Source organism: Sycon ciliatum, chromosome 5, assembly GCF_964019385.1.
Source record: "Sycon ciliatum chromosome 5, ocSycCili1.1, whole genome shotgun sequence".
NCBI lineage: Eukaryota > Metazoa > Porifera > Calcarea > Leucosolenida > Sycettidae > Sycon > Sycon ciliatum.
This window is the reverse complement of record NC_088647.1, coordinates 18,589,565-18,606,338: the sequence shown is the minus strand read 5'-3', so window position 1 is coordinate 18,606,338 and position 16,774 is coordinate 18,589,565. Positions and strand designations below refer to the sequence as shown.

At 49.0% G+C, this 16,774-nt stretch overlaps 2 protein-coding genes across 2 annotated transcripts; both read left to right on the top strand.

The window, feature by feature from the left end:
- The first annotated feature begins 258 nt into the window (after positions 1-258).
- Positions 259-5,968, top strand: LOC135816648 (uncharacterized). Its single transcript, XM_065329806.1, has 4 exons — positions 259-847; positions 1,044-1,282; positions 2,490-2,943; positions 5,293-5,968. Exons 1-4 carry the CDS (start codon positions 627-629, stop codon positions 5,453-5,455), a joined length of 1,077 nt encoding a protein of 358 aa, XP_065185878.1. The 5' UTR covers positions 259-626; the 3' UTR covers positions 5,456-5,968.
- A 4,846-nt stretch (positions 5,969-10,814) lies between these two features.
- Positions 10,815-11,834, top strand: LOC135816860 (beta-parvin-like). The gene has a single exon (XM_065329961.1). It carries the CDS (start codon positions 10,815-10,817, stop codon positions 11,832-11,834), a length of 1,020 nt encoding a protein of 339 aa, XP_065186033.1.
- The last annotated feature ends 4,940 nt before the right edge of the window (positions 11,835-16,774 follow it).

Genomic DNA, 16,774 nt, shown 5'->3' with positions numbered 1-16,774 from the left:
AGATTTCGTGAAGGAAAATTTGTACTTATACAGTACATGACATGACATGTATGAATACTACTACATGTACATGTACATGTAGGTCCACATGTAGTATGATTATGCTAGCTCTTGTTCTGACTACCTGTAAAAAGTAGTGCTGGCCCGGTTTCGTGATCTGGAAGACCAAAACGCCAACCCACAGAATGCGCAGCACAGTCACCATGGTCACACCATGGTATGCCTATCGGCCAGGGAATAAAAAAAACATTTCTAGAATGAATGGTCGTTCTTTGTATTGTGCCTCGCTCACCTTGCCGACAGTTCCGAGTAGAGACCAGTCACTGCACTGTGATCCGACTGCAGAAACAAACCTTGGCTTGGATTTTTGAAGTAGGTCGAAGGTGAGGGGAAAGCTAGAAGAATTTTGGATCAGGAGTCCAAAATTCACCCCGGAAGATGTATTTGTAATCCCTCGCGAAAGCTTGATTTGGCCATCTGGTTTCCACATTTCCACCCTCTGCGTACGGGATACATCGTGATGAGTCTCCTAACCACCTTTCGAGTAGGCGTGCAATTTTCACTCTGCGCTTTAGTCATCTCTACGATTAGCGTGTCTGGAAGCGGAGCAGAAGCGGGACCTAAACATGATACGAGCGAATGGATTGGTGCCTCGTAGATCTACGTACACTCCTTCATCGGCTAGCAACTCATTGTGGTGGTGGAACTATTCTCATCACGAAGACGAGGTGAAGAGAGAGCTGAGCTGGGCACGTCAGCAGTTTGGTTTCACTGCACTGCGTATGTTCCTGCACAGTATGGTGTATGAAGGTGATAACGGTAAAACACTGATCGAGGCCATCAGCAGGTGAGTGTCGATCAAGGATTAGCAACATCTTCCTATTTGTAACTAACCGTGGATGCAGAGCTTCCCCCCCCCCCCCCCTCTCTCTGTGACTCTCTATCCATCTACATAATTTCTTCTCTCCTCTCCACCTCTATTTCCGCCATACCTCTCATTTTCCATCTTTCTTCACTATATTGCACTCTTTCCCAACTGCCAGGTTTCTCCTGGTTGCAGATTCAAACAACATTGGCGTGGGTTTTGTTTTCTTTGACGACTGCTGGTCCACGTCAGGAGCAAATCTGTCCAGCCCATGTCAGCCAGTGAAAGGCCGTCACAACGGCTGTTGGAAGACCTCTCCACAAGCTAAGGATCGCACAACAGTGGCGAGATACAAGCCATACGTCAGCAATGTTGCTAGCAAGTTCAAAGATGACAAGAGAGTGCTGTGGTGGGAAAGTAAGTGCATATTGGGTGGGCACTGCCTGTGCGGGTAGTATCTTGTTGTTGTTGAATTTTATTTAAAGTCGCAACACAAACAGGCGATAGCGCCTCCTTTTATACATGTGAGGGACATGACAAATTTAATAATAATACAGTTGAACATCGATTATCCGCACATCGACTATCCGACCATTCGATTATCCGTAACAGTGTTTTTGGGCGCACGTGCCGTAGAGTATGCACTGTGCATGTAGTGAGCCATTCAAAAAATACGAAAATTTTGAAAAGTAAAAAGGTCGTGCGGCTAGTAATAACCACTGAAAGTGTGTGAGTGACAGTTTTTTCTTATCCGGAACATTTGCCTTATCTGAACACCGCCTGACAGTTGTCTGCCCAGAGGTGGTCGGATCATCGATGTTCAACTGTAGTAATGGGGAGGGGAGGAGAAAAAATCGTACATTGTTGTTGGTTGACTGCATGTAACAAGGCGGAGACCACCGTGTTCAGAAACAGTGACCTTTCTACAATCATTCACACATCTTGGGCACCCTGTAAGAAGACCTTAGGGTCTGTTGGGAATGCCCAAGTAAAATAATAAAATACAATACAATACAAATTCACGGTTGGTCGAGCCCCGGTCACACGACAGTGTCATGGAGGTGACAGTAACTGTTGCCAGCTGGCGAGCTGAGAGAGGAACGCCATGGGCAAAAGTTGGAAAACGAATATAAAAAGAAACGGAAGAAGAACAATTCACAACAGAAGCCAGTAAGCTACACATTCTATGAGGACTGAGTATCAAGAAGACATCCAGGAGCGAACAACGAATACACGACTGACGGTACAACAACAAGAAAACTAAGATGACTCCCTAGAATAAAGAGGGTCAGAACCGGGTCTAACACCCATACGGTTCAGATGGTGGCAACTGACCAGGGCTCTATCAACCGTGGATGGTTGTAGAAAGGTCACTGTTTCCGAACACGGTGTCCTCCACCTTGTTACATGCTGTCAACCAGCAACATGTTTCAACAAAACAAGGTTTATCTAATGGGTCGTACCTTGTACAGGCTCATACAGTCGTATCCCCCCCCCCCCACCCCCACATGTAGTTCCTTCTCAAGAAAAATATCGATTACAAGACTTTGGACATGACTTTCTGTGTTGTTTGGCATGGTATTCAAAACTATTGATGTGGTGTTGTCTTGGTGATTTGTTTCAGTATACAACGAACCTCACACCACACTTGCTCCCAAGGGCTACTCGATCGCACTGCGACAAGCGGCATACACCTGGCTGAAGGAGAGCAATTTGTCACAGCCTGTACTCAGCTGCTGGGATGACAACAACGACACGGACATTGTCGATACACACCACTACTCATCAGACTTTACCGGCTGGACCAGTGCGGTGTACTCCAATCCCGACAAGGGTGCTGTAGTGACCGAGGCTGGTTCTCGGTGGTACCAGGGCTATCCCAGCGACAGTGGATCAACACTGATGGTGGTCACATGGCTGCAAGCACTCAGGCAGCTGCATGCCAACTGGCTTGCGGGCAAGGAGCCGTGCTCAGTGGCCGGGCACAATGTGACGTTTGTACCGGGAGCAATGATAAGCTGGGAGCTGATGGTTGGCAACAGTAATACACGTTGGCACTGGAACACTAAAGATGGCAGGTGAGCGGGCAACACTAAAATATCACTGGGAATACAGTAAAACCTGTAACTAAAGACTAGCGGCCAGCCTGGTACTGCAGACCACTCCGCCAGGTACAGATGGTCTCACATTCATGTATGGTTGTGCGGCGCAAACCTCTAACTAAGGACCACGTGCCAGTAAAGACCGCTTTTGTGTGGGTGGTCGTTAGCCACAGGTTTTACTGAACATTTATTGTATGCGTTGACAAGAATGGGAACCTGATTTTGGTTGTGGTGTTCAGAGTAACATGGCAAGTAGGAACAACCAAAATTAAACGAGAGAGCTTGGAAGCTCAGGGCCCTACGCTATGCTTTTTTGCCTTGATGACCTAGACAAAAAAAAGCATAGGGATGTTATAAATTCTTTAAAAAAATCCTTTTTTTAAGACATAACCTGGGATTCGAACCCGCACTATCGCGCGCCCTGCATGCATCCCCCGATACACTTCACATACATACTAATTCTTCCAAGTTGTTTCACATTGTGATCTTGCATTTGAAAGCCCTATTTGAATATGCATTGTGGCCAGCCGTCTTTGATGGCACGGTACGGTAGGGGATAGGTACGGGACAGGTACGATTGAGGATAATACGACACCGTCTCCCGTACCGTACCGTACCATCAAACACAGCTGGCCACATACATCTGCCCGCAATATTCAAATAGGGCTTTCAAACGCAAGATAATAACGTGAGGCAACTTGGAAGAATGGGTATGAATGCGAAGTGTATGGGGGAATGCATGCAGGGCGATAGTGCGGGTTCGAATCCCAGGATATGCCTAAAAAAAGGAAAAGGAGAATTGAAAAATTTATAACATCCTATGCTTTTTTGCCGTCAGATACGGATAGCGCCAGGCGTGACACAAACAAACACACAAACAAACACCAAATTAAAGCTGTGTGGACCCTGGCTAGCGCCAGACGTTACTGAAGTAACGTCTTCTGCATAGCTACGGGAATAAATTATATTTTCTGACATCCATAGTCACCTTTTTTTTGAAAGCTGCACTTTGCGTATCCACTATTCAGAACCCTCCCGGGTAGGCACCGGCGGATTATGCCGGCAAAAAATTGGCAGAATGCGGTGCTTTTTCTGGTACGTTTCATGCATGTTTGGTATGTGGATAAAGAAATGGAGCAGAACTGGAGGAATTGCCCGTCATAAGGTTTGTATGGTTCTGCCAATTTCACTGCTTTTCGAGCAGAATCTGCCACCTTTTCGAGCAGAATCCGCCGGTCCCTACTCGCGGGTCATGTGAACCTAAGTTTTGTGAATACGTTCATGTGGTATGTTTGCTGCTGCCACATTAATACATTGTACAGAGCGTATATGAAAAATGGAAGTAAACTTGTACAAAAATCCCTGGGTTAAATCCTGCAGATGAATCTCAATTTTGTCTTCGGACCTTTCGAAATTCACCTCCCAAATGTTTTGGGCCCACATGTTTATGCAGGAATGAATAGTCTGCAGACTGACTGCCGTAACTGTTGAACATCGATTATCCGACCACCTCTGGGCAGCGAGCCCTGGGAAGGTGTTCGGGTAATGAAAGTGTTCCGGATAAGGAAAATCTCACCACAGGCTGATACCTGTGTTCGGTATATCACAGTACCCACTACAACAGTCGTTTTCATGTTAGTTTTTGTAAGTTTCTGACTTTACAGCCTGTACGCAGTGGTACAGGAAGCGAGTGCACACTGCAGCAACTAACTTTTTGTGCATGCTCCCATACAAAAATGCGCAGCCTGAGTCACGTGTGGTTCGAAAACCCGTCCCGGAAATTCGAATGGTCTGATTATTTCGGATAATCGATGTTCAACTGTAGTTCATAGCATGTCCAGGGACCAGGGAATTCCTCTAGTTTTGTCACAGAAAAGTGTTCCCAAAGTGTATACTACGGCAAAACAGTATTTTACCCATTGTAAAGCAAAGTTTTGCTACTGTAAACTGAAACTAAGCATGCTAAATCGAGATACAGTCGGACCTCGCTTACCCGGTCCTCTTTTATCCGGATCTCTCGTCATCCGGAAGAAAATCGTTGGTTACCGATTTACAGCATTTTCCATGCATACATACAGCATGTGTGTTCGATTATCCGCTTCCCTCGCCTATTCGGATATTTTGTGGAAAACGAATGTGTGCGGCGGCTAAGCGAGGTCTGACTGTAGCCAGGAACAACCTCAGTTGGATCCGGGCTGAACCTATTCGATGTACTTATTATCAACTGTTCTGCCTTGCTACGAAGTTGACCTGACTATGGACTATGGAGCTTTGTTCTGATCATGGTTTGACCTGCTCTACTCCCTTTCTGACTTTGCACTGCAGCCCAGAGCCGGCTATTCCGTGGGACGCTCATCTATTTCCCGACGGCACGCCAGTATCGCTTACCGAAGCCGCGGTAAGCAATACTGGACTCCAAACCACTGGACTCCAAACCACAGCCCGCTGCTCGGCACGTATGACTTGTCCAAGAGAGAGAACGGGCTGATCCTGAACGGCTGAAACCTGCTCAGGGTTGCAATTGTGGGAAACATAACGTCCGTATGGTTCAACCCGGCGCATTCCGATGCTGTAAGCAAAGATGGCTCGCCGCAGCCAATCAAACCGCTCATTGTTGCCGGTGATGTCCCGGACGACCCAGAGTACATTCCATCCGGTGATCTGGGACTCATCACGCTCGATGAAAATATGAAAGTGGATTATGTCAGTGTTCTCCCCATTTCGGCTCTGCCGCCATCTGTCCTAGCACGAACCAACAGTTAGGGGTCAGAGACACACACTCTCTCTCTCTCTCTCTCTCTCTCTCTCTCTCTCTCTCTCTCTCCCCTCCCCCGTCTCTCCAGATGGGATTATTACCAGTATAATTGTTTGAGCAGTTCTGACCTTAGGTACTGTCACATACCTCTGGCCATGCTTCATACGAGGTTCTTCAGCACCATTTTGTATTTTGTATTTATATCATTATCTCATGGCACATCATGATGACGGCCAGTAAAACTGAGACACGGGTGAAAGCCAACCACAGCAGTAAAACAGATAAAAGAATACAAATAAAAGGCAAAGAAGGCAAAGGAGGAGACAAACCAGCAGGATGTCATGCAAATACATGAAACCTATAATTGAGCAGAGATTTTAGCAACAAAATTATCCATCGACGTGCTGGTCTTGGCCTGCGTTGGTAATGTTGCCCAAAGCACGTAGCCAGCAAAGATCGGGGATCTAGTGAATAGGGTGGAGGCAGCGCGTGGGAGACTGAATGAGTTCCGGGTATTCCGTGTTTCGGAGAACCAATTATACGCCTGCATATGCAAGGGTATTTTATTTTAGTAATATTTTTTGTATGAGAACACAGAGGTGGTACTTATGTCGAGTGGAAAGAGGACTGATCTTGGCAATTTCGTAAAGGCTAGCGGAGGGAAAGCGACGATCTTTGCTAAATAAGATTTTAAGGAGCATGCGGTTATGGGTTTCTAGCTTGTTCAATACAGTAGTAGTTATGCCAGACCAAGCAGTATCACAGTAGTCAAGTAAGGGCAATATATATAAGCGTTTGCACCCTGCTGGATACATAGTGCTAGTATAAAGACAAAGTGTATTTTTAATCTAACACATAGACCCCATGCACGCCAGCAGAGACCAGTTGAGCTTGTGAATGTCACAGCCAGCAGAGACTGTGAATGGCACCAGCAAGCAGAGAGACTGGGGAATGCCACCCCAGCCAGCAGAGACTGTGAAGTGTGAGTGCCACCCCACTGAGTAAGCAGAGACTGTAAATGCCACCCCAGGGGAGCCAGCAGAGCCTGGGGAATGCCCAGTTTAAGCTCACTGCGAGGTATGTCTGGGTATGGCGGTGCACTCCAATCCAAGGGTAACTATTACTTGAACCCTATCACTCTTCATGTATAGTGCTGGCAACTGAAATCCGACCCCCTTGCCGGCGCGCCGCGCCGGCAAGGGGGTCGGATTTCAGTTGCCAGCACTGTAGCACTACATGCAGGACCAAGACTGGCAAGAGTCGGTCAAAACTCCCAACTCCAGTGTGCAACTCCTGGTGAGTTAGTATCACAACTAACTTGTTTTAACAATAATCCCATTATGCATCAGGTAACCAGCTCTATGTATGCGTACGAGACGCGGTCTCGGCGAGACTCAGTGCAGTGTTTGCACAGTCAAGTTGATTATAGTCATCATGAATGCGGGTGTCGGATTTTCTCGCACATTCTGTGATTAACCTCATAGTGCCTTGGCGCATGGGCTTCAGTGTTCCACTCCTGTGATGTGCTAGAATTAACACCATATTATTTGGCATGCACCCTCACTTCACAGAGCACAATGGCGCGCTACCTTCTGTTGCTTCTTCTCCGTGATATGCACAGTTGCACCTTCTCTCCCCCCTCTGCATAGAAGTGACATAACTCGCATCCTTTATTGGCGCTACACTCTGCGTAGGTATACTGCTCCTGTGTGGCTTCCACTGTATTCATTTTATTACCTGACGATGGCCAAGTGCCGCAACGCTGTACTAGTAATAATACGGAGCTGGTTCGGATGTGCAGCGCTATGCCAGTATGGGAACGGGTGTGTCCATCCGAATTGCTTTCAGAGATTAAGAAGGCCGTCTTGGATCAAGGGCCAAAGCGTAGAAGAAGAAAAAACATAAACAGCAGTGAGGAAGCTTCCACTGACAATCCACTGAGAAGGTTGGTTTGCAACGTCAAGTCTCCGGACGAAGCCGGACGGGTTCAGATGCACGATATTCGGAACTGGACCTGGCAAGCTTCATGCATGACACCGTTGTCGACCGGCAATTATGCTTGTAATGCCAATTTTGCATGCGAAATGGTGTTATAATGCCAGCATTATGCCACCTGGAAAAAAGGGACTATAATGCCAGCCATAATGCTAGCATTACCCGCCCATGCCTACTCGCCAGTATCTTGCTGATACATGAACAGTCATGTAACTGTTTGTGAGTGTCGGACATCTAGTAGTTGCAAGTACGAAAAACGCACAATTTTCCGAACTTTGAGGCTCCATAAGTACAACAATAATAATGACGTCTGTCTCACCGTCCAGGAGCGACACTGACTCACGCTGCTATCTGGTGTTCGCGAGGTGTTTGTCGCGCTGGAAACGGAGCGTCTCTGTAAGTTTGTATCCCTGGTGATGTTTGTGCCTGGAGAGCACTATATAAGTGGTGCTCTTCAGGCACAATCTTCCTCAGCCTACTCAAGCTCAACTGATGAGGGGTGAATTCCCCGAAACACTGTGTATTGAGCAGGGAGTGGTGCTTTCTTGCAGGTTTGCCGAGTCGAAGGTTCGATGGACTTCTCGTGTGCTCTGGATGGCAGTCGTGAGTCAGTCAAGTGTCAAGTAAAGTCGGCGGAATAGCGTGAGCTCCGGTGTGGGGAGCAAACCCTTTCTTACAAATAATAATAATAATAATAATAATATTCGCGGGATCCGCGTCGGCAATCGGCATCGCTTGAATGTTCAGAAACACACAAACTAGCCTTCGCATCCGCAGGCCACCACTATGCCTATTAACCTTAGTGGCGAATGCAGACCTCACAAGTGAGTCAGGGGAGAGGAGGTTAGTCTCTCAACCAATCGGGCGTGTAACGGCCCATAACCCTGTAAACTGAATCCTTGTTATTCTCACTCCGAGCTGTGAGTACCCAGTTGACCGTGGGTGTCGGCGCAGTTCAGCACGCGTAAAAAGTCTTTTTACACGCTCCCTGCTACCAGCGCGGGTCTTGAACTCGGGACCTCATGATTCGCAGGCAGGCCTGCAAACCAATCGGCCATATGCGTTGGTTTTAAGTACAACAAAGTGAATATAATTATATCCCCGGGTGCCAAAGCATAATATGAGGATTTTACGAGCATAATGCGAGAATTCATGAAAGCATAATTCCATGATTTCGCGAGCATAATCCGCCGGAGCCTAACATCTACCGTGATAAATGATGTAGAACTTTTCGGCCTTTCTTTTTCATTTTCATCTGCATATACTGCTATCGTCCTGGATTATTGGGGGGGGGGGGGGGATACGTGGTGAATCATCTGACAACAATATCATTGTGGCATGGCCTTGTTCCGTGCCAAACCATTTCCTTGTGTAGACAACCGTCTACGCTCCCATATTCCTAAGATTCCTGATCGTCGATGTTGCCGGTGTCATTATCGGTGTGTAGTGAACCGTGAGAAACAAACTCGCCGATCGTGGCTGGCGTTATCCACCGAACTACGTCACGTCGTGATGAACTCCTGTCACGTCGTGATGAACTCAGGCCCAGAGAAGCGACTATATCAAACTATATCAAAGGGTTAAGGACGAAGTAGCCAATTGCAACCACTTTTTTACGTCAAAAAGACTCAAAATACAATAGAAGTTGAATAATAACACATGCCATGTAGATCTGCTTGCATGGACATTGTAATTATTGTGACCTGAGGTACGTAGGTCTACTGGTACAGCTGTACACGTTTTGGAAGTGACCATTACTGCATTAGCAACAGGCCAGCGCCAGGACCGGTGGACCTGGGCCTTCGGATTAGGAGTAGGAGTGCAGGTATCAAACCGGTCCATGCAATGACACGGGCAACACTCCAACAGTACGTACAGTCATTGCACAGATGTCGCAGTGATAAGTGATGTACACTACTAGCTAGAGACTTGAGTCAGTGAGTGTTCCGATACGTATGCGTAGCGGAGACTTGCCTTGCCTCAGCTGCAGTTTACGTACATGTACGTCCATATTGAGTACTGCACTGGTGGATCTACACGTTTTGGAAGTGACCATTAAATTTTCTCATTTGATGACATTAGCAACAGGCCAGCCGCGTCAGGACCGGTGGACCTGGTGGCCCTGCTGTACTGTTCGAGTGCAGTTATCAAACCGGTCCTACATAACAGTACAGTCATTGCAAGACCACTGGTGTAGACTAGACTTCTTCACGTAGAGACTGAATATGGGTCATCGAGTGCTCCGTAGCAGAGACGTACATTGTAGACTTGTCTTTTTTTAGCTGCAGCATGCTACATGAATACAGAATAGTTCATCATGGTTCACCGGCGGCAGTCATCGGCAGTTGGATCGCTCTTTGCTGTTAGGTCCGAGCTCTCGTCCAAGCCAGTGGTGACACTGCAGCGCCGTCACTCATCGCAGACATCAGTCTGGTCTCAAAACTACGAGGTTTCCTCGCTACTTACAGTGAACATGGTGACTTTGAAGGTTGAAAGTGAAGCAGTAGAAACGCATGACCTCACTTGACCACAATATTACTAATACTAGTAACGTCGTTGGTCCAGAGCTCTCGGTTCTACTTCTACTAGCATTCCTGCTTCGGATTTACACGTCGGACCGCATCTCGCACTCGACTCGGCTCTAGCTACCGCGTTACCGCCGGCAGTCTACGCGGTACGGTAGCTACGCATACTTATTATGCATCAGAAACTGATCATTGAGCAATGAATACGCTGATCAAGCCATGCACACGTGATATCGACTGAGGTAACACAACTACAGCGATACAGATCCTCACACGAGTCCGAGAGAGAGTCGGACCGCAGTGAGTAAAGTAAAAATTATGGTGACCTCAGCGAAGCGGACGTTTTGTCCATCACAACATCAGCCGCCCGGTCTCTGCATCGTCAGTTGCCGAACTGCTGCATTCCCGTCCTGTCCCTTGCTGCCCTCGGAGTTTGTGTTGAAGTCATCGCACAACAAAGTGTTTCCAAGATTGCAAAACCTACTGTACTCGGTCAACGAGAGCCCAGTTGGAGCACTCTGTCTCTGCGTGCGGAAGCTGGAGTGGCCGAAAAGCGAGTGGAAGTCATGGACATGGCGAAACGTACTTGGAGGTGCGATTTCAAATCCCATTTGGTGCTCGCTTCCAGCGAAAACAATCAAGAGCAACTGAGCAAGTTGACCGAAAGCCTCCTGGACTGGATCAACGATACCGTCCGAAAGCGCTCCATCGTGGTCAGGTCGTTCTTTGCCGATCTCTGGGATGGAAGCGTGCTTGTAGAGCTGTTGGAAATTCTGAGAGGCGTTCAGCTGGGTATCGGACCCAACATCCACATTTCCGTCAGCGGCTCGGCGGTACGCGAGAAATGGGAAGCAGTACTGCGCGAGATCGAGCACGATTTAGGCGTGGAGCAGCTGGGCGCCGTGTGCGGGCAGTGGGGACACGAGGAGTGCGACGACACGTCGGCGGCGGACTATGAGCTGGGCGTGCACAGTTCGCTGCTGGAGGAGTTGCTGGACCGCAACCCGCTAGCACTGCTGCAGGTGGCTACGCAGCTGGCGCTGTACCATCGCAGTGGCGGCTACCCAAAGCTGCCCGTCAACATCACGCTGGACTTTGTGCGGGCAACGCGTCACATGAATACAATGGTGACAGTCCCGCTATCCGTGCGCCTTACCGCCGAAGTCGACATCTTCTGGCACAACCAGAACGAGATTTTGGAGCTGCAGAACGCGGTAACGTGCGTGCGCTGCCTCTACCAGAGTGGGCAGCGGCACGTGCTGGTGGACTCGCTGCTCGAGTTCGTCAACAATCACCTCGGCGTGATCACGAAGCCGGCGGAGTCCATCGGCGACTTTGCCAGTGGTGTGCTGTTCATACTGCTTGCCGGCATGCTGGGGTCGTTCTTCGTGCGCCTTGACAGCTTCTTCGCGGTGCCGTTCAGCCACGGTGAATCATTACACAATGCCGACATGGCCCTGACACTGCTCCAGGAGTCTGGCTCGCCGCAGCTGGAGCACGTGCGCACGATCTGCACGCCGGAGGACATCGCCGACAATGAGGAGAGGGCCATCGTGCAGCTGCTCTACGCTATCAAGACATTCTATGTCTGATCATGGTTCTGGGTTGAGTGCTGTTGTTGCACATGCACTTGAGATATTCTAGTCACGACTGGCAAGATTGTGCATGTGATGCCAGCCGTATCATCACCGGTGCAGGAACCTCACCAAAGCAGTCAATTGTGGCAGTGGCATGCAAACCAGGAGTAGTAAAATACTTACCGGTACTTACCGGTACATTGCTACTCGCAGGAAGTTTGCATCAGCGTGCCGCGCTTGCTCTGTGCTACTCATCGCACTGGAGATGATACTGCGGCAATCTATATAGCGCCGCCTCATCACAGCACGGCGTGAAGCTTCTCAGGCGGCTACTTGAAACACTGGGTATGTACCGGTGTGGGCAGCTCAATGAAGTTGTAATGATCGTATGAGTAAAGTATGGGCCGGGCGCCGTGCAGCCCCAGATCGGGGAATCCTGGGATGGGAAGAGGCGCAGGACGCAGACTTGACTCACGCCGTCTGATTTCATTCACCATCACTGATTGTACATGTATATACAGAACGACATGTATCACCCCACCAGCCATTGTAATGCCAATTTGAGTAGTAAGACAGAAATTCATTGCATGCTGAGCTTTAAAAGTTGTCTATCCTTATCCTACAAGTATTACCATTTTTGTTATTACTATACACAAATTTAATAGCATTAGGGGCGGAACGTGGTATTCAATTTGGATACTACGCAATGATAATTATAATCTTTTTAGTTATTTTTTTGCATCTTTCCCTCAATCTGATGAATATTAAAATTTACTTCATTTAATCTATTATCCTTGATATTCCCATACGTATCGCCTCCTTATTTTGACCCGAGTGGATATTGAAGATCTCAATTTCGAGCATTATTTATTTATTCAACATCTCCTGGCCCGTCCGAAGACTGCCAATAAACATGAGAGGTCAGGTGATAGCCAACCACGGCAAGCTAAAAGGGAAAAAAAAGAAAGATGCTGTCAGAGAGGGAAAGGAGATAGGGAGAGAAAAAGAAAGGGAGGCACATTAATAATACATGGGATCACTTCGGATGAGACAGTGTGGAAAGCTGGACTGTGAATTTCCTGATATCCTGGCATGTCTTAATGCTAGTAGGCAGGTTAGACCAAAGGGAGTATGCTGAGAAGAAAGGGGATTTCAAAAACAGAGAGGAACTAGCTCGGGGCAGTGATAAGGCATTGCGTGTTGGTCTAGTGGTAACAAACCAGTTGTACTTGGCAATATGTTTCGGGACTTGGGCTAGGAAGATTTTTTGCACAAGGATACAAAGATGCTGCTGATGTCGGGCAAGAAGAGGGTGCGTGGAAGCAAGTTTATAAAGACAAAGGGAGGCAAATGTTTGGTCTTTTCGAAACAGAATTTTCAGAAGCAAGCGTTGATGTACCTCCAGTCTGTGGAGTAAAGTCTGAGACAACCCGCACCAAGCTATATCGCAATAGTCAAATATAGGCAAAATGTACGACTTAAAGAACAATTTTCTGCAGTTATCATTCAAGTGTTGGCAGTGGGGTTGTAGCATACCTAAGGACGCACTCGCACGCTTGCACACAGACTGGACTTGTGGAGACCAGGAGAGTTGGCGGTCGAGAATAACGCCCAGGTGCTTGTGCTCGTTAACAACTTTAATAGGTGTACTATTTAGACCAGGAAAATACAGAAGTTGAGTGGGGGGCGAGGGAGAGAAGAACATGGCCTCGGTTTTGGCGAGGTTAGGCTTCAGTTTCCAGGTTTCCATCCATGTTACTGTAGCGTTGACCCCGGACTGCATGGAGGCCGTGAGGTTGTCTGCCGAGCTGTCGGAGCACATCAGAGCAGTGTCGTCAGCAAAAAGACTTACATTTGGTACAATGGCTGGCAAGTCATTAACGTACAGTAGAAATAGGAGCGGCCCAAGTATGGACCCCTGGGGTACCCCAGACACGACTAGTAATGGGTCTGATAGGGAGGTAGATACTCTGACAGTCTGGTGGCGGCAGGAAAGATAGGATGAGAGCCATTGCAGGGCTGGACCGTGTACCAAGAAGACGGACTCTAGCTTTGCAAGCAGACCACGATGCCAGACGGTGTCGAAAGCTTTCGCTAGGTCAAAGAACACGATGCCAACATGCCGCCTGAGGTTCCGCTGGGTGTAGATGTCTTGTACTAGACGTGTTAGTTGGAAAGTTGTGGAGTCTCTACGGCAGAAACCGGATTGAGATGGTGAAAGCGCTGGGGTGACGTGGCAGTACAGAGACTCAAAGAAAATACGTTCACAGACCTTGGACACAGCGGGAAGGAGAGAGATTGGTCTGTAGTTGCCAGCCTGAGAGCGTTGGCCTTTCTTATAGATCGGGACGATAACAGCAGATTTCCAGACGGACGGAAATACTCCTGTACGATATGACATGTTAAAGAGCAGGCACAAGGGATAGGACAGAGATGGCGCAAGCCATTTGAGAACCTCATTGGGTATGCCATCTTCGCCAGGGGACTTACAATTCTTCAGGAGTTTGAGGTGCTTACAGACGGTAGCAGTCGTGGTAACGACGCGTGTGAGTGGTGCGCTAAGTTCAGGGGCTGGGGACAGCGATGGAATGACCCAATTCGGATCTTCCGGAATGCCGGATGAAACAAACTGCTTGTTCAGTGTGTCTGCAATCGCCTTCACATCGTGCTGGCGGTTGCCATGGGAGTCCGTCAGGTACTGGATTGGCGCGCGGGAGGTCCCGCGGCACTGGTTGCGAATGAATTGGTGGAGTGATGGGCGATCGGGGGAGGAGAGTGTTGCAGAAAGAGAGTTTAGAAAGGAGCGGTGTGAGGTACGAGAAAGGTGCTTGACGAAGTTGCGTTGAACTCGGTAAGCCTCCCGGTTAACCGGCGTTGGGAATTTCTTGTAGATGCTGAAAAGATCACGCTTGCGCTTCACTTCAGATACGAGGGACCGTGTCACCCATGGGGGACTAGATGTCGAGGATGTTGGGTTGGAATGTTTCCGGTTGTTGTAGCCGATAGCAAAGTTAGAGAGGTGCTGTTGGAACCCTCGTTCAAGGACGGCTGCAAAGTGATCTACCGCGGCGTCAACAGTTGGAGAGCCTTCTGGTTGCAGAAACGACCAGTCGTGGCAGGAGAAATCAGCGTTCATAGAGTCCCAGCACTGAGAGGGAACTCGACGGAAGCGATATGGGAACGGTTTGCGAGAAGGAAGTGGCAGGTCTGGATCCGAGGGCAATGAGACGGCGAACTGGCATGAAACCATGAGATGGTCCGAGGAGCCAAGAGCGCAAGCTGTGTGAACGTCCGTCGCCAGCAGGGGTTGGTTCGTGAAGACAAGGTCTAGACATGACTGTGTTCCGGAAGATGTTGTGTGCGTTGGACTCTGCACCAGCTGATCCAAACCGAAGCAGGTAAGGGTGCGAAAAAGTGCCGCCCCAGCAGGACACGTTAAATTCGATGGGCACCACCGTTTGTGCTTACTGTTGAAGTCCCCAGCCATTATGACATGGTACGATGACATGGGAACGGTTACCAAAGCACTAGCTAGCATATCACAGAAGTGGTCTATTTCCGTGGTTTTGACTGAGGGCGGACGGTAGGTACAGCAGACGAGGATGGGTGTCGGGGAGCCTAAGATTGGGTGAAGCTCAACCCATACGGATTCACAGGTCGGACGAGCAAGGTCGTCGCGAACTTGGACTCTTCCGAAGCGATTTTGCCGGACAAGAATCGCAACTCCACCATATCCTCTGGTTGCCGTACCGGATTTGTTATCATGAGGTGGTCGGTCGCGACGAAATGTGGTATAACCGGAGATGGTGAGCGCTATGCTTGGATTTAGCCATGTTTCATTTAGACAGATGACATCAGGTTTGTTGAAATCAGCAATGACAGACAGTTCGGCAGATTTGTTAACGATTGAGCGGCAATTTACGGAAAGCAAGGTCAGTTTACCCTGGCAAGGGGGGAAGTAGGGCCGAGCCAGTGGATTCAGCTGTGGTCGCGCCATCATGCTGAGCCTGAGGAGAGGACGTTGTTTGCCTGGTTGGCATTGCTGGTGTCAAAACTGTCCGCGGCAAAACGCCAGGGCCTAACCGTGTGCGAAAGAGCATCCGGCCAGAACCCTTTGTCACCGACTGTGTTCTCATCAGCTGCCTCGACGGTCACCCGTGCGTAGGCAGTTCTGAAGTGCTTGGATGCAAATATGACACCTTCCTGAATCTGCACTCCTCGGGCAGAGCACCATTCAGCAATTGATGATGCGGAGCAGTGTGGCTGCACGTTGCCAACGTAAAACACTTTGCGTTTGGCCCGGGGTGATGCCGTGAGGTCTACTGCCGGCTTGCTATCACGAGCCGGCTTGGTGTAGCGGGATGTTTCCACCCGCCTTGTTATGCTTTGAGCTAGCTGGGACTGACTACTAGTATCTGCCGCGTGCCTTTGTCTCTGGGCGGCTCGAGTGCGTCTGCCCTGGTGTTCCTGCCATTCATGTACTTGTTGTTCAGTATCGGTGGACCTACGGGATGCATCCAGGCCTGCTGCGGGGCTGGAGCTACGACTTGGAGTAGTGCTGGACCTACGGGATGCATGCACGCCTGCTGCGGGGCTGGAACTACGACTTGTAGTAGTGTTGGGTTGTGGCACACGCGTTTCTCCTGGCAGGCTGCCACTGCCGGCGTGTGTACCGTACGTTTGTACAGACCTGCCCGTTGTGGTGCTGAGCCTCGCACGTGCACTTGCAGTTTGTGTGGCGGTTCCTAGTACTACGTCGCTGTACTGGTGTGGCATGGCGTGCTGTGTGTGTACGCTAGTATCTCGCAGGTCAGCCATTTCCCGCCTCAGCTGTTGAATTTCAAGCTTCAAGGAAGCAATTTCATCATCTCTTCCCACCCTAATTGCCACTATTTCTTTATTCAGGTCCATTATTGTCGAGGACAATGCGGCCAAAGCAGTCGTGACATGTCCTA